This window comes from Danio rerio, chromosome 9, assembly GCF_049306965.1.
Source record: "Danio rerio strain Tuebingen ecotype United States chromosome 9, GRCz12tu, whole genome shotgun sequence".
Lineage (NCBI taxonomy): Eukaryota > Metazoa > Chordata > Actinopteri > Cypriniformes > Danionidae > Danio > Danio rerio.
The window spans coordinates 24485286-24507652 of NC_133184.1; the positions used below are offsets into that span (position 1 = coordinate 24485286).

At 34.5% G+C, this 22367-nt stretch overlaps 1 protein-coding gene and 1 long non-coding RNA gene across 4 annotated transcripts in view; one reads left to right on the plus strand and one right to left on the minus strand.

The window, feature by feature from the left end:
* The window catches only part of LOC141376116 (uncharacterized), a 53054-nt gene extending 39328 nt beyond the window's left edge, over positions 1–13726 (plus strand). Inside the window, exon 3 of one of the 2 annotated variants that reach the window (XR_012385322.1) lies at positions 13153–13726. This is a non-coding gene — a long non-coding RNA (uncharacterized lncRNA). Of the gene's footprint in view, positions 1–7282; positions 9550–13152 lie in introns of those variants that run through there. The other variant, XR_012385323.1, reaches the window with a different exon arrangement.
* neb (nebulin) overlaps positions 1–22367 on the minus strand; it is an 87699-nt gene that overhangs the window by 62407 nt on the left and 2925 nt on the right. The window contains exons 4-26 of one of the 2 annotated variants that reach the window (XM_073912668.1): positions 18734–18796; positions 17436–17552; positions 13480–13587; positions 13168–13272; positions 12682–12786; positions 12464–12568; positions 12022–12126; positions 11712–11816; positions 11528–11635; positions 8568–8684; positions 6617–6718; positions 6426–6533; positions 6226–6330; positions 6045–6143; positions 3473–3577; positions 3239–3346; positions 3023–3136; positions 2730–2927; positions 1390–1497; positions 1190–1288; positions 1006–1110; positions 806–913; positions 403–714 (exon numbers count right to left, since the gene is read on the minus strand). In XM_073912668.1, coding sequence (XP_073768769.1) covers positions 403–714; positions 806–913; positions 1006–1110; positions 1190–1288; positions 1390–1497; positions 2730–2927; positions 3023–3136; positions 3239–3346; positions 3473–3577; positions 6045–6143; positions 6226–6330; positions 6426–6533; positions 6617–6718; positions 8568–8684; positions 11528–11635; positions 11712–11816; positions 12022–12126; positions 12464–12568; positions 12682–12786; positions 13168–13272; positions 13480–13587; positions 17436–17552; positions 18734–18796 — 2709 coding nt within the window. The remainder of the gene's footprint in view (positions 1–402; positions 715–805; positions 914–1005; positions 1111–1189; positions 1289–1389; positions 1498–2729; positions 2928–3022; positions 3137–3238; positions 3347–3472; positions 3578–6044; positions 6144–6225; positions 6331–6425; positions 6534–6616; positions 6719–8567; positions 8685–11527; positions 11636–11711; positions 11817–12021; positions 12127–12463; positions 12569–12681; positions 12787–13167; positions 13273–13479; positions 13588–17435; positions 17553–18733; positions 18797–22367) is intronic. The other variant, XM_009304675.5, reaches the window with a different exon arrangement.

Genomic DNA, 22367 nt, shown 5'->3' on the forward strand with positions numbered 1-22367 from the left:
CACAGAGAAGGTTGCATTTAAAGACTTAACAGCACAAATTGTTACTCAATTCTAAGACTGTAGTATTTGCACGCAATTGACAAATAGTCGCAGACAAACACAACTTTAGTGACAAGGCAGCACAGGCCCGATCAGGACAGTAACAATTCTGTCTACTGTCCCAAACCTTTCGCACACTGGCCCTGGGCCATCAGGCAGTCCTTATTGTTGAACTTGAGCCCTGTAATAATTGTTAAAAATATACATTCTGACACTTCTGATCCATTTATGAATATATATTCTTTCAAAAACTCTTACTAATCCCAAAGAAAATGGTGCTATTGATTGTTGTAAACCTGGATCAGAGAGTTACATAAACAGCTGAGCCTACATGCTTATGAAATCTGAATTCATGTTTCTTACATCACTGGAGGTGACGTTCATGGAGCGAGCTAACGCCAGGTTCATGGCATCAGGCAGCAGGCTGTAATGATGGATTTGCTGCTTGTATCCTGTAAATGTCTGGACCTTAGATGCATTTTTGGCATGTATAACACTCAGCATGTCCACAGGGGTGTGGTATTTCAGCTTGGCCTTGTGGTAGTCCTTCTTGTATAGTTTATCACTCTGTATCTTTGCCACCTGCATGTAGTGCACCAGCAAGGGATCATCCTGGATGCTACGGAAGCCAACATGGTGGCCTCTGTCCTTCATATATTGTTTCTTATACTGAACCTGAAAGACACAAAGTACATTTAATATCATTCTAATCTGCACTCATTTTACAATTATCAGTCATCTCTTTGGACTTTGAAGGGTCTCTTACATCACTAACGGCATGTCTGGCTGCCTTTGCAGCTTTTACAGCGATGGCATCGGGCTTCAGGTCGTACCCCTTTGCAATAGTCTTCAACCATTCCAGCTTATAGTATTTCTAAAAACCAGAGGTACAACAGATATGCAGAGTCATCAACTTTGAAAAAGTAATAAAAAAAAACAACAACACTTCAGAGCACTTCCACTCACATCACTTATGTTGTAGGCATTACATCTGGCCTGAAGGAGATGTGGAGCATCAGGAGGCATGGAGTATTTCTGAAGTACTGCATCAAGACCTTTCTTATAATGCAGCTGTAATGGGGGGAGTTGTCAAACATCAGATGAATGCACTTATTAATAGCAACATTGAACATTTAGAGTTTTTGCTTACATCACTTCTTATGATCTGGTTGTGTTTAGCCTGCAGCTGGAGAGGGTGGTCATCTATAGCAGTAAAAGGTACGGTGTCTGGGTGCTGCCTGTATTTTTTCTAGGAGAACAAATGCAGTTGGTTGATAACTGTAAAATATTTTCTAAAGTTTGAGCGTTATTTGTTTGTTTTTTGGTTAAAACTGAACTGAAATGTCATACCTCACTTAGGATCTGTCCAGCTTTCTTGCATTTCTCAACTTCCAAGGAGCCGTAAGGCACCCAAGGTGATCCTTTGACATAGTTATTGTAGTCTAACTTGTATTCATTCTGTAGTTACAAACAAACACCACATAATATCATAAAAAAGTTATGTAAGAAATGTAGTCAACTTTTGCTATATTAACTATAGTTTTATGCAACAAAATGTGTTATTATATAGATATATTAAACACAGTGTCAAATTAAAATAAGTATTTGTGTTTTTTTACTCTGTCTTTTAGAATAGAGTGCAACAGTTAGTGGTGGAAAAAGTACTGATTAATTTTAGTCTAGTGCAGTCGTTCCCAAACTTTTCAGCCCGAGATTCCCAAAATAACAATGCCAGTGACTCATGACCCCAAATATCCTCTGAGGTGGTTATAAATATAGAAACCTTGCATGCACAGCATCCACACACCTATAGGCCCAGGTCTATTCTTTTTTTAATGTATGTAAGTGCTGTAAATCCACTAGAAAGTTAAACCTGGTGCCACAAAATCAATCTGCTGCATCTGGCACTATTGGGATCACAATCCAATCGATAAAAACTCTAACTATAAACTACTATTTTTATCTTCAGGAGGTTATAGATAAAATATTGTAATTCTAATGGTTTAATAAAATTAATTAGATTTAATTAATTAATTAATTAGATAACCCCCACTTTGGTAACCACTGGTCTAATAAAAGAAATACAACTTGCCCCAAAAATGTAGTGCAAGCACAATAAATGTATCTGTCGTAAATACTACTCAAAGTATGAGTAAAAAGTAGCCTCTTTAATAGGACTTGAGTAGTGAGTATTGTACTCTGAAAATTACTCCACTTTATACCCTGCAAATTAAAAATGTAGCTTACAGCAGTGCCATTTTTAAGGGTGTTTCGAAGTATAAATTGAATAACTTTTCATTCATTGACTACAAATTTAAAATGTGAGATTAATGTAACGTATGAAAGCGTAACATTAATATATACACCTAAAAGACGACAGCAAAAGCCCACATGCAGAGCGAAATCATTGTAACTAAAAAAGTGGGGGGGGGGATTTGATTTGAAAGAAAAATCAGGTTATGGACTTATAACATATAAAACAGTGACTGCAAGTTGACGGAAAATAAAAGTACTTTAAAATATTTGTAATTTGTTACTTTACACCACTGGCAACAGTCAGATTCCAGAAGTAAAATGAATGAAAAGAAAAGAAATATGTCAGTATGTGAGAAAAGAATGCACTTGTCAGCACTACATTCACGAATTTGTGCCCAAGTTAGTGTATCTGTGTGACCTGCAGTCATGCTTACATCACTCTGGATCATATTGGACTTCTTCGCTTGATCCAGAGCTACGCTGTCGTAAGGCAGGAGGTAACGGTTTATAATTTTCTTATAGCCAGTCATGCTGGCAATGGCCTGAGATTTTTTAGCAAGAGTCACTAGCATCATGTCCAGCGGAGCGTGGTACTTGGTCTTCATCTTCTCATAGTCTTTCTTGTACTCACGCTGTTAAAATATTCAAGAATAAAACAAGGGATTGATATTACATGAAAAGCATCAGGATTACGAAAGCGTTTTAACAGTGGCTAGCTGAACCGTACCTCGCTTTGGATCTTAGCAACATGAACTGAGTGCATAATTTTGGGGTCATCTTTGATACTGAGGGCCCCGACCATCTGTCCTCTGTTCTTCTCATATTCCTTCTTGTATTTCACCTAAAATTAAAGATGAGTGTCACAATCTCTTGAAATATTTCATATAATGTATTATTATTGTTGTGTTGTATGCTGTCAGGGAAACAACCCAAGCATACTTACATCACTAGCGATGTTAGTGTGAGCGCGGGCTGCACGGATCGAAATTGCATCTCCTTTCACCTCAAACTTCTTGGCTTTTGTTTTTTCCCAGTCATACTTGTAACACGTCTGTGGACATACAACAAAGGACCGTTATGCTGGATTGAACAAGGCAAGTGTATTACGGACAGATTCACTACTTTTCTTGCTATGGATTCAGTATGTTTGATCAATTAAAAGGCAGCCTGAACTTACATCACTAAGGTTATACGCATTAACTCTTGATTGAATGAAAAAAGGGTAATCAGGAGGGAGGTAACACTTAAACTTCTCCTTCTCATACTTTTCCTTGTAGTTGAGCTGTAAAAGAAGAGAAAACAGGGTCAGTGTTAATACATTCTATCATAATTGTAAAATTCTAATGACCTTAATACTTAATCTAACATTACATATCGTATATAAATATTGGTCAAAGACAAGACATCTCATTTTAAGTTCACGTTAAATTACAAAGGTCAAGTTAAATGTCTGCTTGAATGTTTCAAATAGCCTTAATGAAACCAAAGTTATATGGGTGAAGTTATGTCCCATTATCATTTATTATTAAATACATCTATGATTAAATAAAGAAACACACAGACTAAATGTTTTTAAAACACGTTTTTAAACATAATAATTGTAATAACTAATTCCTATAAGCTAATTTCATTTGTCTTTGCCATGCTAACAGTAAATAATATTATAGTTTTATGACTTTATACTAAAGTGCGATTTAAAGGCTTAATTATGTTAACTGGGTTGATTAGGCAAGTTAGTTGGACAATAGCATTTTGTTTTGTTGCCGATGGAGAATTTTTTGAAGCGATTTAATAATATTGACCTTAGCCATTTTAAAAATAAAAATAATAATAATAATAGTAATTCTAAACCAACTAATAGAAATAGGATTTTCTCTAGAGGAACAAAAAATTGGACATACTGTATAAAAATTGCTCCATTTCACAATACTTTTAAATTTTAGAAAAATAATTCAAATTTAATAGGAGGGTTAATAAATATGTCTTTTACTGTATATATTCTGACCTCTACTGATTAAGTTATCTAAAAGAATTAGCGGCGATAGTAAATTTATTATATTTTTTAAAAAATCGTTGTAGCAGACAGTAAAAACTGGAAATATTTCAAACGACAGTTAATTCGTATTTTTTTGCAGTATAGGGTGATCATTAAGTACTTTAATATGTCATCAAATGATTTCTGTTATAAATATTCTAAATATTAATATAGTACAAACATTGTTATACTAAATGACACTTTTGCGATTGTCTTTTCTAAACCAGTATAAACATTTATGACATACATTATTATTTTGATTATAGACATGTTCAGCACAATCTCACAGCAAATTGTTGCTTTTTGATTTAGTGGCTATTTAGAATGAATTCATACAATCTGATTTGTACAATTTAGTATGATTTGCTTATCCCCAATGACGTTTATGTTTAGGAGCAGGGTTGGGTGCCATGCCTCCTTTTTAAAATCATACATTTTCGTACAACTGAACTCATATGAATTCATACAAATTAGCTTCAGAACTGACAAAACGTAAAATACTTACACTAAAATAAGCTTCTCCTGTTCACCAAGGCTGCATTTATTTAATCAAAATTACAGTAAAAATTGTGAAATGTTATTGAACTATTAAATAACTTTTCAAAAGAAGTTTATAATTTTATTTAATCATATATTCCAGTAATTTTAAAGATTAATTTTCAGCTTACTCTAGTCTTCAGAGTTACTTTATCTTTCAGAAATCACTCTGATATTATTAGAATAATAATAATTATTGTTATTAATGGTAATAGTAATAAAAGCAATAATGTCTGGAGTAATAATTTCATTTGAAACTACATACAATAAGAAAGCAGTTATTTAAATTACAAAAAAAATATTTAACAGTTCAACTATTTTTTATTTATTTTATTATTATTATTATTTTTTTTACATTTAATAAAAAAAACCTTTATGAACAGAATCATTTTCTTAAAAAAAAAAAAAAAAACAGTAGTGTATGCTTCCTTATGAGACCAGGCTGGACATGTTAAGTATTAAGTAAAGGGACAGTTCACCAAAAGAATGTCATTTACTCATCTCCAATTGTTCCAAACCTGTCTGAATGTCTTTCTTCTTTTAAACACAAGGTCAGATACTTTAAAGAAGGATTGAAAAAAACTGCCATTGATTTTCATAGTACATATATATTTATTTATTTTATTTTCTTACTGTGGATGTCAATGGCTGCTTTTTCATAACATTGCTAAGAATATCTTGTTTTGCGTTCAACAGAAGTAAGAAATTCATGCATATTTAGAACCACTGGAGTATGAGTAAATGGTGATGTAATGTCCATTTTTCTTTATTAGCAGTGTAAGTGCAAGTTAAGTAATTCTAAACATGTATTACGTAAAGTAAGTTCTTATTATTATTTTGGTACATATTACTGGCCACATATCCCTAGTGCTTTATGGTTGCTGTGTTCAGTTAAGCAGGACGAGTTTGATGAACACCACTAGATGGCTCTTGGGTCTCAAAGGGTCTGATTTTATTTGTTCATTAGGCTTTGAATGCCTGTGACATTCTCTCGAAATAGCACAAACAAACAACTCTAATAATATGTCTGGGGATTCACACTATTGTCAGCTGCATCAGCATGACAACTGTGCTCTAAAAATGAATGAGGAGATTTTTCTAGGGCAGCTTTGTGCCGTGATAGTATCCAAAAAACACACTTTTCATACAGTCACAATAAAGAAGTTATTGTACGTACATCGCTTAGCTGTTTGGCGTTGATGGCAGCTTGCACTTGAACAGGTGAGTCTGTCACCTGTGTGAACTTCACTTTGTCTGGATGCTGACGATAAACTTTCTACAAGAAAAATACACAAATAGAAACATCACCTGGAGTCAGATTCTGTAACCGCCGTTATAATGTGTGCGTATGTACTTACATCTTGACATTTCTGAAGTTTCTTATTGGCTTCATACTCAGGCGTAACAGTTTGAGGGAAGTAACATCTCGCCTTTATGTCCTCATAATCAGCTTTGTAGTTTTGCTGTTGCAGGAGAAAGCAAACATGTTTGAATACACAAATACATTCTTTGGGATCAAGAAGATAAAGTTATGCGCAAGTAAATACTGGAAACCTACTTCATTCTTCATTTCTTCCATCCTGTGGCAGTGAACGGTGAATATGTCTTCATAGCTACCGATATAATGACCCTTCACCTCATTTTCATACTTTTGTTTGTAACGTGTCTGTGGGAAAACCATGGCATAAACTTGTTAAGTGAGGAAATATATAATGTTTATGTTTATGAAAAGGTGTAATATTTACTCACGTCACTGAACTTCTTCAATACACTATCCATCCTGAACTTGGGAGTGTCGCAGTAGTTGATGCTGAATCCCCTTGATTTCTCATAATTGGCTTTATATACTTTCTATAAAAGCAAAAGAGAAGCATGTTAGAAATGAGTCAAACTGTATGCTTATTTCCAGACAAATGTGGTTTAAATAATATAATATAATATAATATAATATAATATAATATAATATAATATAATATAATATAATATAATATAATATAATATAATATAATATAATATAATATAATATAATAATTTAAATGCTTCATAATTTAAATTCTGACATCTCAAAGGGAAAAAATGTAATTGTTCCTCACTGTTCACCCTCAAGTGGTTCCAGATTGTTGAGTTTTTTTTCTGTGAAACCAGTAGTACTGTGTTGGAAACCAGTAGTAACAAATGACAAATACTTCAATTGCTGTAATTGAGTAGTTTTTCTGAGGAATTGTAACTTGCTACATAGTTTTAAAAATGTGTACTTTCACCTTCCCTTGAGTACATTTTTAGTAATGTATCTGTACTTATACTCCATTATTTTTCCTTAAACAATCATTAAATGGAAGGAAGGGTCGAATGAAGGAAGGACCATACAAGGAAAGGAAAGAAGAACTGATCGAAGGAAGGACCGAACTAATGAAGGAAGGAAGTAAGGACCAAATGAATGAAGGAAGGATTCAAGGAAGGACTGAACAAATTAAGGAAGGAAAGAATGAACGAATGAATAAATGAATGAATGAACAAAATACCTAATGAAGGAAGAAACAAAATATAAAAGAATGAATGGGCGAAAGAATGAAGGACCAAATGAATAAAGGAGGGATTTAAGGAATGACTGAACTAAAGAAGGAAGGAAGAAATGAATGAAAGGAGAAATGAAGGAAGGACCAAATGAATGAAGGAAGGATTCAAAGAAAGACTGAACTAAGGAAGAAAGGAAGGAACGAATGAAAGGAGGAATGAAGAAAGCCAAATGAATAAAGGATGGATTAAAGGATGGACTGATCTAAGGAAGAAAGGAACGAACGAATGGAAGGAGGAATGAAGAAAGGACCAAATGAATGAAGGAAAGATTCAAAGAAGGACAGAACTAAGGAAGAAAGGAACAAACAAATCAACAAACAAAAATATGTATGAATGAATGAAAGATTGAATGAATGAAGGGAGGTACCGAAGGAAGGAAGTACCAAATGAATAAAGGAAGGATTCAAAAAAGGACTGAACTATGGAAGGAAGTAACAAACTAACTAACTAAAATATGAATAAACTAACTATTAACGAACGAATATAGGAAGATCACTAAATGCACTACAGAATGTTACGTTTACACATCCCTGCACAAACCGCATGTAAACGCATCAACTTTTTACAGTGTAATACCCACTACTCTTGAGTACTTTTAAAAAGTCTTTTTACTTAAACTTTGAGTAATATTTACAACAGGTAGTTTTACTTTACTTGCACTACATTTGGGGGCAAGTAATGGTACTTTTACTTGAGTATGATTTTTTGAGTACTCTTTCCACTACTGGTAGCCACTGATTTTCATTGAATGAAAAAAGAAAACCCAAGGAAGGCTATGGATACCCTTTTCCGTGATTTTCTAAATATTTTCTTTGGGGTTTAACAGAAAAAAACTCAAAGGTTTGAAGGTTTGACTACTTGAGTAAATAGTGAGTACATTTTCAATTTCCCATTTAAAGATCATTTAATCATGGTTGTATAAATCTGTGGCAATAGTAATCCTAAAGGTCAATGTTGCTAATAGCTAATGTTAACACAAATATTTTATAAAGCTGTTCTCTGTTTTTATTTACTAATTTACACAATAACACAAATCAATAAAAACCAACTTTAGTTTTGAAGTAGAGGGGTTGAATATGTGCAACTCTTTAAATAAGCAGTTTCTGGATCTGGATTAACATACATCACTCAAGATGGTGCCTGCGTATCTCAGCTGTCTGAGAAGGGGGTTCTCTGTCGCAGGAAGAACGTTGTAATCACACACTGCTTTTGTCTTCTCATAGTTCTTCTTATACTGGACCTGAGGAAGTAGAAAAATGCATATATTGAGTGACTTAAGATCTTTAGATGGACCCATTGGCTTGGAGATTTTGAAGGACTTTTTAAAGGTGTTGTCACTCTTTATTCACAGGTGTAGTTTTGACCAAAAAAATGTAGACCAAATATTGAGAAAACAAAACAAATTCTGGTGCATATTTTGTGACAGCGCGTCATAAATGTCAAAAACGATGTGTGCTTGGCTCACTGTATGCATGTGATCCATTTTCCTTAAAAAGGGAATCATATACAACAAATGTACACTGAAAAAAATGATTAGAAAATGATTCGAAAAGTTAAGTTGTTGTAAACTTTATTTGGGCTGAATTTAAACCAACAAATTAAGTTGAATATTACTAAATTTAATTTGTTTGTTTAAATTCAACACATAAATAGTTTGAATTGTTTAGTGTATTTTTTTTTACAGTAAACTGAATCCATTAGTAATTTAAAACAATGCAAAGCACTCACATGTCTCAAAACTGCTAACTGAGTAGACGTTTTCCGCCATCTTTTGCTTTAGCTTTAACTTCAAACCAGATACATTCGACATGTCTACAACTGATCTGTATGTATTTTCATCATATTATTGATTTTAAAAAGTGAATGAGAACTTCAGTGAAATATCGCAAAAACAGAATTGACAAGAAATATGAACATTTCTGAGTGTATATCTTGTTGCCTGTTCCTGACTGGTTTATGTGTTTGCTGGTTTGTTTGTTTTGGACTCTCTTATTGAAACATGATTGTTTGCCTGCTATCGGATCACCCCTGACATTGATGTTTACTCCTGTTATGAATTTTGCTTGCCTGACCATTCTGAATAAACACTGCATTTGGATCATCATCTCTGTTGTCACGCTCTAGTCTGTAACCGTATACAAAATTTTGCACCAATCATTGAGAATGTTTACATTGACACCAATAATCCATTTTATTATGATTAAGACAATTCTCTGATTAAGAGTCTACCATGTAAACAGCCATTTTTGATTAATTTAATCCAAATAAGGTCATAATCGAACTAAACAGAAATGGAATTAAGACTTGGAGTATGCCGATTTTAGTCACATTATTGAAGTGCAGTACAGACATGTAAAAACCCCATTTAAACGATTTTTGTCATGTAGGATTTTCATCACATTTGATCAGATAAAGGCAAATAATTTGATTACTGACGTCCATGTAAACGAAGTCAGTGAAAGAAGATTACTGACAGACCCATTTTTCGAAATTCGGGTTACATGTTTGGTTTTCGACGAAGTTTAAATGTAGCATTCACTCTGTCACACACAAGTGCAGTATCTAAAAAGGTGTCTCTATTTGATCATCATCCCTGGACTATGTTATATCTACTGGGCATAAATACACTTGTGATCTAATGTTGTTTGTTTTTCCATGTCCTCTATGATGATGTAGCCAATGAGAAATTAGTAAGCAGGGATCAGCGGAGAGCACCACATCGGTCAGGTCAATCTCTGAATTGACTCATGATCTGTTTAAAGTATCTTCACAGGAAGGTTGTTTCCATACAGTGACAAGATCTGAAAAAGTTTGTCTATCAGTATGTAATATCTTATTTTAGTTCGTGGTCACTGAACGAATAAGAAAATCTAAATCTGAAAATAAATAATCATTGAAATTAGCGAAAAAGTGAACTTTCATCTTGATAACTTTAAATAAACATGTAAAAAAACACACATTTACACACTTTAAATAATAAATCTGTAACAAAAAAAGAAAGAAAAAGCAAAAAGAAACTGGTGAAAAAGCAAAAACATAGAAATTTGCATGGTATAAATAAATGTTAATTAACAGGTTCCGTATTTTGTGATTAACTGGTCTTTTTCATTTATTTACTATTATGAGTCACATTATGGGACCTTGATATCTGCTCTGTTAACTTTTGATGTTAAAAAATTCAACTGTCAAGTTTAACATTAAATATTGACATTTTAGTACATTCTTTAGTACTAGCAGTTTATTACCAACACCATTTTACAACACCATTTACAACAACAACCCATACAATATATCACTTCAAACTTTTAAAAATGTGGATAAAAGTCCCTTTTTCAACTTCAAACACAGCCGGATAAAAGATCTAGATCCCATTATTCAACTTTTAATTTATTTATCACATACTGTTAAAATCTGAATTATTCTCCCCCCCTGTTTATTTCCCCCCAATTCTGTTTAACAGGGAGAAAATTCTCTCAACATATTTCTAATCATAATAGTTTTAATAACTCATTTCTAATAACTGATTTATTTAGTCTTTGCCATAATGACAGTGAATAATATTTGACTAGATATTTTTTCAAGACACTTCTATACAGCTTAAAGTGACATTTAAAGGCTTAACTAGGTTAACTAGGCAGGTTAGGGTAATTAGGCAAGTTATTGTATAATGATAGTTTATTCTGTAGACTCTTGCAAAAATATAGAGCTTAAAGGGGCCAATAATTTTGTCCTTAAAATGTTTTTAAAAAAATTAAAAACTGCTTTTATTCTAGTCAGAATAAAACAAATAAGACTTTCTCCAGAAGAAAAAAAATGGTCAGATATATTGTGAAAATTTCCTTGCTCTGTTAAACATCTTTTGGGAAATATTTAAAAAAGAAAAAAAATCAAAGGGGGCTAATAATTCAGATTTCAACTACTTCCTATTAATTTTAAATCACAATATTTCTTTGTGCTGAGATGTGAATAAAAATAGTAACACATCAGTTCATTTCCAGGTTTAAATGAAAGAAATTAGTAACTTTGTAAAAGTAAATTAGAAAGAATTAAGTAAGTTATTGTAAATAAACTCTGAAAACTCACCGAACTTGCAGCTTCACGAGCCTTTTTGTTGGAAGCGTATGTTGGTGTGTCTGTTTGCATGAAATAAATTTGGTCTTTTATATCTTCAAACTCAGCCGTATATTTTTTCTGGAGGGAAAAAAAAAGTGTGATAAAGAATTTTGTACAATTTCTATCAGAAGATTTGTTTAAATATTTGACTTACATCACTGATGTTGTCCATAACCATTCGAGCAACAGCAACATCAAAGTAAGGGGTTTCACACCATTTGCCCTTCACGTTCTTATTGTAATCCTCATGATATTTAAGCTGTGAAGAATTGAAGAGTTTTTCATTATCTTTTCACATATTTAATTCTTTATTTACAACTGCAGGAACAGAAGAAATTTACATCACATTAAAGTCCTAATGTTTACGTTATAAAATAGAAAACATAATAAGTGTATAAACCAAAATATTACTTGTTTGATGGATCAGATATTATGATAATAATACATTATTAAATAAATCTTACATTACTACGATTGGCAAAGTTTTTCTTGGCCAGCTCCACCTCCGGAGGATCAGCCAGTGAAGTGTACTTTGCCTTGCGCTCATCGTGACCTTTCTTGTAGACAATCTATGAAGTTGAAGCGTGACAGTTTTTGAGACAATGTGAGAATAAGTAAAACTTGCTAAAAGTTTAAAACTGAGAAAAAAATTTATAAAAAAAAATATATTTAATATTTAATTATTTTGATATTTAATTTAATAATATTTTAAAACAAAACAAATTAAAATACATAAATAATACAATAAAAAAACGAATAAAACTTTAAACATTTATTTAAAAAATTACATTAAATAAATAAATAAATATTTTAAAATATAAATAAACAAATGAATTTAAATAAAGGACATAAGCTGTGTTTTGTTTCACCATTTAATTTAATATCTTATTTTACAACTTCGCTTACATCACTGAGGTCTTTTTGGGCTTTGGCAACCCTGCGCAGCTCTGGGCTGTCACTGTACGGATAGTACATGGTCTTCTCCTCATCCCACACCTCTGTATACAGTTTCTGATAGGAATATTCAATCATCATAAAGGTTGAATCAGTAAATAACAGTAAATAATCAGTGTTAATATCACTTTATTGATTATCTACTACTAAGAAAGGAATTGGAGATCTACCTTGCTGTAATTTGCTGCATTCTTCACAGCAAGAACAAGCTCAGGGGCGTCAGGAGGGAGCAGGTACTTATCCTTAGTCTCATCCCATTTCTGCCTGTACAGAACCTGGAGAAGATATACACTGTTAGCATTGAAAAACACAACAGACAAAAGACAAGAATCCACAGACAATCGGCAGGGTCTTTTCTTTTTAGCTCGCAATATTGAGAACAGACCATTTTAAATAAAAATAATGTAATTCTATATTAAGCAGTACCATAAATTAAATTCAATAAATTCTGCATACATTGCATAATGAATTCGTTGTACATTGAATCACTCACTTGATTCTTTTTTTCATAGAGCAATTTATCTGGCAAAGCATCATAAAAATGTCTCCTGAGCAGTATGCCATCACGGCAGTTTAAACTATGCTTTGATGCTTCAATGCTATTATTAATTTTGACTATTATTATTCTGTTTCCAAAACAGCATGCCAACACTTACTTTGCTGATGAGGTCCGAGACGCGCTTGACATGGGCAACTTCACGAGCCTCACCATCATACAGACTGGTGGTTTTGGCCTTCAGTCCCTCCATACGGTATTTCACCTGGGTTACCAATACGTTTATTAAGCGTATAATAATGTGTTCAAAATTTACACCATCAACTAGAAATATCTAAATATCTGATTTTTTGGACTTCTTTAAAACTAGTTTTTCATTAAAAATGCATAAGTTAAAATTGGACATAAGAACATGAAGATCGTGCATCTGACAGTTTGAAAAGCTTTTCTCCCCCAATAGTACAGTTCATACCTCACTTAGCTGCTCCTGGGCCTTTTTGATGCGAATCATCTCAGGTGTGTCAGCCGAAATGAGGTAGGGCTGCCCCTTTGATTTTTCATATTCCTCCCTGTATTTGTTCTAGAAAAAACAAACATGCATATTTAACTTGCAAGTCAAGAAAACATTAAGCGTTCAGTAAATATTTCCTATTGTTATTAATGTTAAATACCATTCTGCTTTTAGCAGAAATAGTAAAGTCAAACGAACTGTATTTGTTTATTTTACAATGTTTCAGTTTTTACTTTTGCTTTGAATTAATTTGATGTAAGCTTTGCCTTCTGTATTCAACTATTTGTTAAAGGTTAAAAAAAAGTCAAACTATGGTGGAATGAAATTTGTGTGGCTAGACTCCACAAAAATTGCTAAGATCATCACATCTTTACCAAAATTTACCATACACAACATTACCCCTTGTGCTTTTTTATCTCACAAAAAAACCAAAAAACTTCATTGGTATGATTCATAAGCCTTTTGAAAAAGTAGTGACATCCCTTCTCTTTATCATACTCATGCCATTATACACTGTAAAACCCAAAAAGTTAAGGAAACTCAAACTGTTTGAGGAAACGATGGCTACAAACCACTTGAGTAAAAAAAAAAAAAACAATCAATATGAGTACTGTGAACTTACTCCATTTAAGTTGAAGTAATGAGTTATTTAATTATCTCATTAATTATCTCATTAACACTGATTTCAAAACTCATTTTAAATGAGTAGAACTAACTTTCAGTACATTTTGAGTTAACTACCCTTTTTTCATTTGGTAAAGTTCACTGTTGAGTTTTACAGTGTACAAATCTATCCTTATGTCACACAAAAAAAGCAAGTGTGCTCACACACACAAGTGCGATGACTTTCCATGTAGTGACTTTCATGGTCTAAATGATTTTTAAACTGTACAAACTGTATTTTATCCCTCAACCCTAACCCCCGCCCAAAAACAACTTTCATAAAAAACCTGTACATGAAATAATCATTACTAGTATCACTATACTTCCAATTTGGATTTGGCACTTGGTTCCAATAATATAGGGTACACCAGGAACACACATAAGCACAAAATTTTAGCATTTCTTCTTTTTTTTTTTTACTAGTTCCCTATCTAGATGTCTTATAAGTCTGCCATTGTGTATTGCTTTGATTGTTAGTTCTTTGATGAATCACTTTCTTCCTCTTTTGAAAAGCAGGATACATCGTACAAGGAAGAAATGGTAGCTAGTAATGGTAGCCACAAACAATCTGTGGCATGGAAAGTAGTTGTTGTGGAGCACACACTACTTGTATCATCAAGTTCTGTATCTCTATCGAGTATTGACTGACTTGTTGTAGGAGAAGAAATCTTCTCACACCACAGTGGCCATCAGTCAGTATGTGAACATTTCAACCTGACGATCAAAGACTTTCAGCCTAGGATTATATAAACCTTACACTAATTGCTAATTGAAAAAAAAATCACAGGTTTTTCAAGATTCATCTCAGAAGAGCAGATCGTGGCCTGAAATATTTGCTGTTGGCTTTGAAGATTCTCACCTAAAAGCAGAGTCTAGAATTAGGATCAAAGCATCTGCATAAATGTAACCCCCCACTAACTGTCTACTAACTCCCCTACCTACTAATGAACTAACTAACATGGAAAACTATCTGTGGTACAGTGCATCCGGAAAGTATTCATAGCGTTTCGCTTTTTCCAGATTTGTTATGTTAAAGCCTTATGCCAAAATGGATTAAATTCATTAATTACCTCAACATTCTACACACAATACCCCATGTAAAAATCACATCTACATCAGGATTCACAGCCTTTGCTCAGTACATTGTTGATGCACATTTGGCAGCAATTACAGCCTCAAGTCTTCTATATATGATGCCAAAAGCTTGGCACACCTGTCCTTGGGAATTTTTGCCCATTCCTCTTTGCAGTACCTCTCAAGCTCTATCAGGTTGGATGGGAAGCGACGGTGTACAGACATTTTCAGATCTCTCCAAAGATGTTTAATAGGATTTAGGTCTGGGCTCTGGCTGGGCCACTAAGAGCACTCACCAAGTTGTTGTGAATCCACTCCATTGATATTTTCAACCCAAGCTCATTCTGAAAACGTAGTCCCGCTGACGTTTCTGGAGACAGCGGAATACGTCCCGGGGGGTACGTACGGCTGCGTTTATTTTTTTCAAGCGAACGCTGCGGGGCGGTGTGACACTGTTCCCTTTCGCGCTTGCCTTACCTCCTTGTGGAGGGCTTCCCCACTGCAACCCGTTTGTCCACTCAGCTCACCGTGTACGTCGGCAGGCTCGAGATGCAGAGAGGAGTTGACCACGGCGACTGGTTTCGAGTCCAGGGAAGGGCGGTTCCAGCAATCAGGTAAGACAAAAACAGAATCCCAAAAATTAAGTGAACGAGTTTCGTAACAGGGTGAGAACGCGCTGAAATCCGAAAACGCCGTAGAAAAAAAAAAAGAAATCAGGGCTTTTATTTTTTTGGACGGCTTTTGTAAACTGTTGCTCTTGTTTAAGGAAGCGAGCGGGTGGGCGGGTCGATCGGTAAAATTGGTTGGGTTCAGGGAAGGAGGAGGGCGGGTCAGCCGATTGGCCGGTCGTGCAGTCAATCATCCGGTCAGTCGGACAGTGGCCTCTGTTGGGTTCACGCGAGAACAGCACGGGCGCGAACCGCACTCGCGAGAGGTGTCTGAGGTGCGAAAAAGCGCACAACAGCGGCCTCTCCCGTATTCGCGAAAACAAAAACTGCAACCGTACGTACCCGCTGGGACATATTCCGCGGTCTCCAGAAGCATCCGCGGGACTACGTTTCCACAATGAGCCTGGGTTGGATATTTTGGCGGTGTACTGTGGGTCATTGTCCTGCTGGAAGATGAACAGTCACCCCAGTCTGAGGTTGAGAGCACTCTGAAGCAGGTTTTCATTCAGGATGTCTCTGTGCATTGCTGCATTTATCTTTCCCTCTATCCTGACTAGTCTTCCAGTTCCTTCTGCTGAATAACATCCCCACAGCATCATGCAGCCATCACCATGCTTTACTGTAGGGATGGTATTAGCCTGGTGATGAGCGGTGCCTGGTTTTTTCCAAACATAACGCCTGGAATTATCTCTAAAATTTTATTTTAGTCTCATCAGAGCAGAGAATTTAGTTTCTTATGGTCTGAGAGTCCTTCAGATGCCTTTTGGCAAATTCCAGGTGGGGGATGGCTTCCGTCTGGGCACTCTACCACACAGGCCTGATTGGTGAATTGCTGCACAGATGGTTGTCCATCTGTAAGGTTCTCCTCTCTCCAAAGCAGAACGCTGAAGCTCAGACTCTGTGACCATCAAGTTATTGATCACCTCCCTGACTAAGGTCCTTTTCTCATGATCAATTGGCTTAGATGGCCAGCCAGCTCTGGGAAGAGTCCTGGTGGTTACAAACATCTTCCACTTTTCAAATCATGTCCAATCAACAGAATTTACCACAGGTGAACTCCAATTAATCTGCTGAAACATCTCAAGAATGATCAGTGGAAACACAATGCACCTGAGCTCAATTTAGAGCTTCACAGCAAACGCTGTCAATATTTATATACATGTGATTTTTCAGGTTTTTTATTTGCAATACATTTGCAACAATTAAAAAAAACTATTTATTTCACTTTGTCATTTTAGGGCATTGTGTGTAGAATTTGGAAGAAATAAATGAATTTAATCAATTTTGGAATAAGGCTGTAACATAAAAAAGATGGAAAAAGTGAAGCGCTTTGAATTCCTTTCAGATGCACTGTATATATTTCACATTATGTTTTAAATAATTTCTGTTGTTTTATTTACTTTTACTCTGTTAAATCATTAACAGTGGTGGTCGAGTTACATTCCATAAAATAAGAACAAAAACGTAAGTCTAGAAATTAAAAATATATATAAACCATAGTTATTTGCTTACATGGCTGTACTGGTCCAGCATCTTCTGGCTGTGTGCCAGGTAAGGAGTCATGAACTTGGAGGTGTCCACCTTCACTTTCTTCCTGACTGAGCACCTAGGAAGACCACCAGGTCCAGGCTTAGGAAAATAACAATTAACAATTAACACAAATGCACATAGTGTCATTAATGAGAAACGTCTCTAACAGCATATTCAAAGAAATATTGTTGCAGTTTAGGAAACCTTATATCATATTTTATATAACGGTACCAAAAAAAAATCTTAAATATTACTATACAAGCAAGCATGCAACACGATTTGTTCTAATCTAATTTTCTCCAACAATGCTACACTATAAGTTGTTTTAACTCAATTTTGGGTCAAATATGTACAAACACAGCAGTTTATTTAATAAATAATTGAAGAATTTACTTTACAGTTGGGGTTGCCCATATTTGACCAAAACAGACAACAGACTGCTCTTAAGCATTTTAAGAGCAGTATTTCTCAACCATGTTCCTGGAGGCCCACCAGCTCTGCACATTTTCTATGTCTCCTTAAGCAAACACACCTGATTCGGATCATGAGCTCATTAGCAGGGACTGAAAGACCTGTAATGGGTGTGATAGACAAAGGAGACATCCAAAACATGCAGTGTTGGTGCTCCTCCAGGAACGTGGCTGGGAAACACTGTTTTAGAGTGTACATTGATTTAAACAAACAAAAAAAGAAACTGGATAATAAATATGAAGATAAATATTGTGTTTATTTGCATATTTGCTTTAAATATTACAGCACTTACCTTGCATGTCTTCTGCCAACAAAATGTGTTTGCCATGCAAATTAGAATTTCTCTTTTTATGACAACAACAGATCAGCATATTAGTATTGGCTTGATCAAGTTGTAAAACTATTAGTCAAACAAAATGCATTAAGCGTTAGTTAAAACTACATACTACTACACATTTAGACAGACATACAATGATGTAAACATTAAATGAACTCGCATCTAGAAAGCTTTTTACCACACCCTCACTCTCATTACTAACGCTGTGGCATTTGCATGGCTAGATTTCATGGGGGCTATTTTTCATGATTGTGTTGCTCTTAGAACTTGACAGAACTTAATTTGGACATATCAATCCATCTTCACCTACTCATGAATTGTTAAACAAGGACGTTTGTTTAATAATCCACACTTTAAGCGATCCCATAAGGCTCGATCTAACTAATCAAATCTAAACTGGTATGAAGGAATGGAATAGCCCCCATGGCATGTGGAATGACTCAGATCCGCTTCACCGGAGGAGATCATTTACCTCAACACCATGAGACACTGAGGTGGTCGTGGTGGTGATTGTTGGACCCTCCTCATAGTAGTACTATAGATATAGGGGGGAAAAACTCTGGGCTTTCAAAAAGACGATTACAGACTTTAGGAAAACAATTGAGGGAACAGGGAAGGGTTTTATTTTTCCAGCTCTGGTTGTAGTAAGTGCAAAAAATAATCACATTATGACCAAAATAACATTTGCTTGTAGATGGCTCCTCTTTAAGTCACTGTTCTATCAGTTATTAGGTTTACATAATTGTGAAATTATCTAATAGCCAGTCTTGAATTAGTGCTGGGTTCTTGACAATTTCTTCACAAACACAAATTAAGTTAACTTATTTATTTATTTATTTTTTTACAAATTTAAGTGAATTGATCAAAAAACAATTAAGTTATTCCAAACAACATAGGAATTGTGTTGCTTCAACTTATTTTGAATAAGTAACTTGAACAAGCAGCAAAACACGTTTTTCACTCCATTAGAAGAGCTAATTCTTTATTGCATTCACTTTTTAGGTTATTAAGGTTATTTTTAATGTCATGATATATTGGTCATTGGATATATAACGGGTCTCTAAAGAATACCAACCACACAGTAAAAAGTGACTTTACCTTAAAAAGGGTAATTTAAAGTGACAAGTTGTCTTTACTTAAAAGAAGTGAGTAAAAAGTTGACTATTTTTTGGGATTATGACCTTAGTTAATTCACTTCATAATTTTAAAGCAATGGCTTTAGTCACTTTAAAAAAAAAAGTCAATCAAACACTTTTAAAATACTTTACTTAACTTTTAAAAGTAAACTAAACTGTAATAAAAGTGTAATAACTAATAACTACCATACAATTTTAAAATGATCTACCAAAGGCATGGTGACATATGCATGCTGACATATGGTGCAGTAGCACTTCAGGACATCCTGAGTTCAAATCTCGGCTTGAGGACATTTCCTGTTTCTACCCCTTCTCTCTCTCCCACTTTGCTTCCTGTCTGAAATACTGTCCTATCCACTTAATAAAGGACAAAAATAAATCTTTAAAAGAGAAAAATCATTAAAATACCAAAACAATCTTACTGGACATATAATCACTATTTAATGATATAAAGTGACATATAGAAGGATATTTAAGGGCAGCAGCCATCGAATGCTAATTAATTATCATTTGAATTGTGCAATAATCCTTCAAAACAGGTTGATCAACAAGTTTTCAATCATTTCAAATACAAAAAATATAGTACGATCACTTACTATTATATATATTTTAATAACTACTTGTCACAGCCATATCACCCTGCAACCCAAGACCGGTTACTCATTGAAGCTAAGCAAGGCTGAGCCTGGTCAGTACCTGGATAAGAGACCATATGGGAAAATTTAGTTGTTGGAAATGGTGTTAGTGAGGCCAGCAGGGGGCGCTTAGCCTGCAGTCTGTGTGAGTCCTGATGCCCCAGTATAGTGAAGGAGACACCATACTGTCAGTGAGCACTGTCTTTTAAATGAGAGGTTAAACAGAGAATCTCCCTCCTTGTGGTCTTTAAAAATCCCATAGCACTTCTCGTAAAGAGTAGGGGTGTAACCCCAGTGTCCTGGCCAAATTTCCTCCATCAGCCCCTACCATCCTGACGTCCCTATCATCCCCATCTACCAAGTTGGCTCTATCACTGTCTATGCCCTTTACCTATAGCTGGTGTTTAGTGAGCGCACTGGCGCCGTTGTCCTGTGGCTGCCGTCGCATCATCTAAGAAGTGGATGCTGCACACTGGTGGTGGTATGGAGAGACCCCCTCATGATTGTGAAGCGCTTTGAGTGTATGGCCATACACAATAAATGCACTATATAAATACACACATTACATTACATGTGAAATTAAGTGTGCTGTCAGTTTTACATACATCAGTTATGCTAAATCAAATTTCCATCAACATTTTGACATTTTATTAAAGTTATTTGAAACTTTAGAGTAAACACTTTTCTTTCATCTAATGTTATCTTTATGTATATAAAATCACTTTAATTTGACATAGAAACCACAAACATGTTGTTGGTCATTAAATCTTACTTACTACATTGTGCTTCAGTATTAAAATTTCTTATTTTCATCTGCCATTACACTGGTGAATATCTCAGTAGTTTATGGAATACAAATATCATCATAGGCTGTTTTCCCAGCCGGGCTCAGACTGACAGAGGCTTATGACAGGCTGTGCTAAGAACATTTTAGTGCCCCAATGACCTCACCACTATTATTATTTGCAGCTTATGTTATTGTCATGGTAGTAAATAGAAACAGCGGGTCAGGGAACAAATTCCAACACAAACACTCAAATATAAAATATCTGAATGCAGTGTAGCACATTAAGCCACACATGTGACTACCAAACTTTTTGGAGAATGCACTGGACCATACCAAATATCAAGGCAAAACGCTCTCAAACAGAACCATCTTGAGGGCCTAAGATTTCGAATATAAGGACCAACTAAGAAACCAGAGCAGGAAAAATACTTAACAGCTAGATTCTTTAATTGGATCAGGAGAAAGCAGAATACACTGAGTTTTATTACCATGGGCTTTAGATACATTTAACTTATCAATCAAGATGTGGGACATGGAAAGTGGTGAACATCTAACGTAATATAATGTACAGTAAAATCTCTTTCCCTCTTCTACACTTACAGGTGTTTTTTTTCCATAGTTCCTGCCCCCCCAAAGCATTTTAACAGCATGACGTTAACAGCACAAGTAGTGTAATTTACAGCACAGCTCGTCTCATTTGCCTCTCTGCGAGTCAGCCATAGATGTCCACTGCTATATTTGTAGCTCATGAAAGAACAACTCAGCCAAAGCTGAAGGCCACTTTTCCATTAATGGGGAGTATATATATTAATAAAATCTCAGAAATGTAGATCATTTTGAGATTTATTTTCTATAATTGCTACATTTAACACTTAAAAAATTATTCAAATATATAATAATTTAGTCACCAATATGTTTGGTGACTAAAATATTATTGTAATAATTATATCTGTTTAATAAATCTGTTTCGTTTTAAATGCACCAAAAAACATTGCCCATATATTTACTGAGAAATGTATACAAATATTTTCTAATTAGGGTGTGCTCAATTATGCTGAGCACTTTATATTGTGACCCTGGACCACAAAATTAGTCATAAGGTATGAAATTAAATGAAATCACCTGAAAGCTGAATAAAACTGATATATGGTTTGTTAGGGTATGACAATATTTAGCAAACGTACGATTATTAAAAAATCTGGAATATGTTTTTTTTATTTATTTATCGACATATTGAGAAAATTACCTTTAAAGCTTTCTAAATGTTTTGCAATGCACATAACTAATACAAAATTTAGTTTATATATATATATATATATATATATATACATAGTAGGAAATCTTTTGACCTATAAAATGGCAAACCTATACTTCTGTAACTTGAAAACAGATTTGTGCTTCAGGGTCATCTGAAAAACCAACAATAAATTACAGAACAAAATGTAACTCTCTGCTTTTTCCAGATCCAATGAAGGAGGCCCTCTTAATAATGCTGATGCCTGTCACATATCCTATTCTAAGTGTGGATGAAAGTAGTAGTGAAATCAG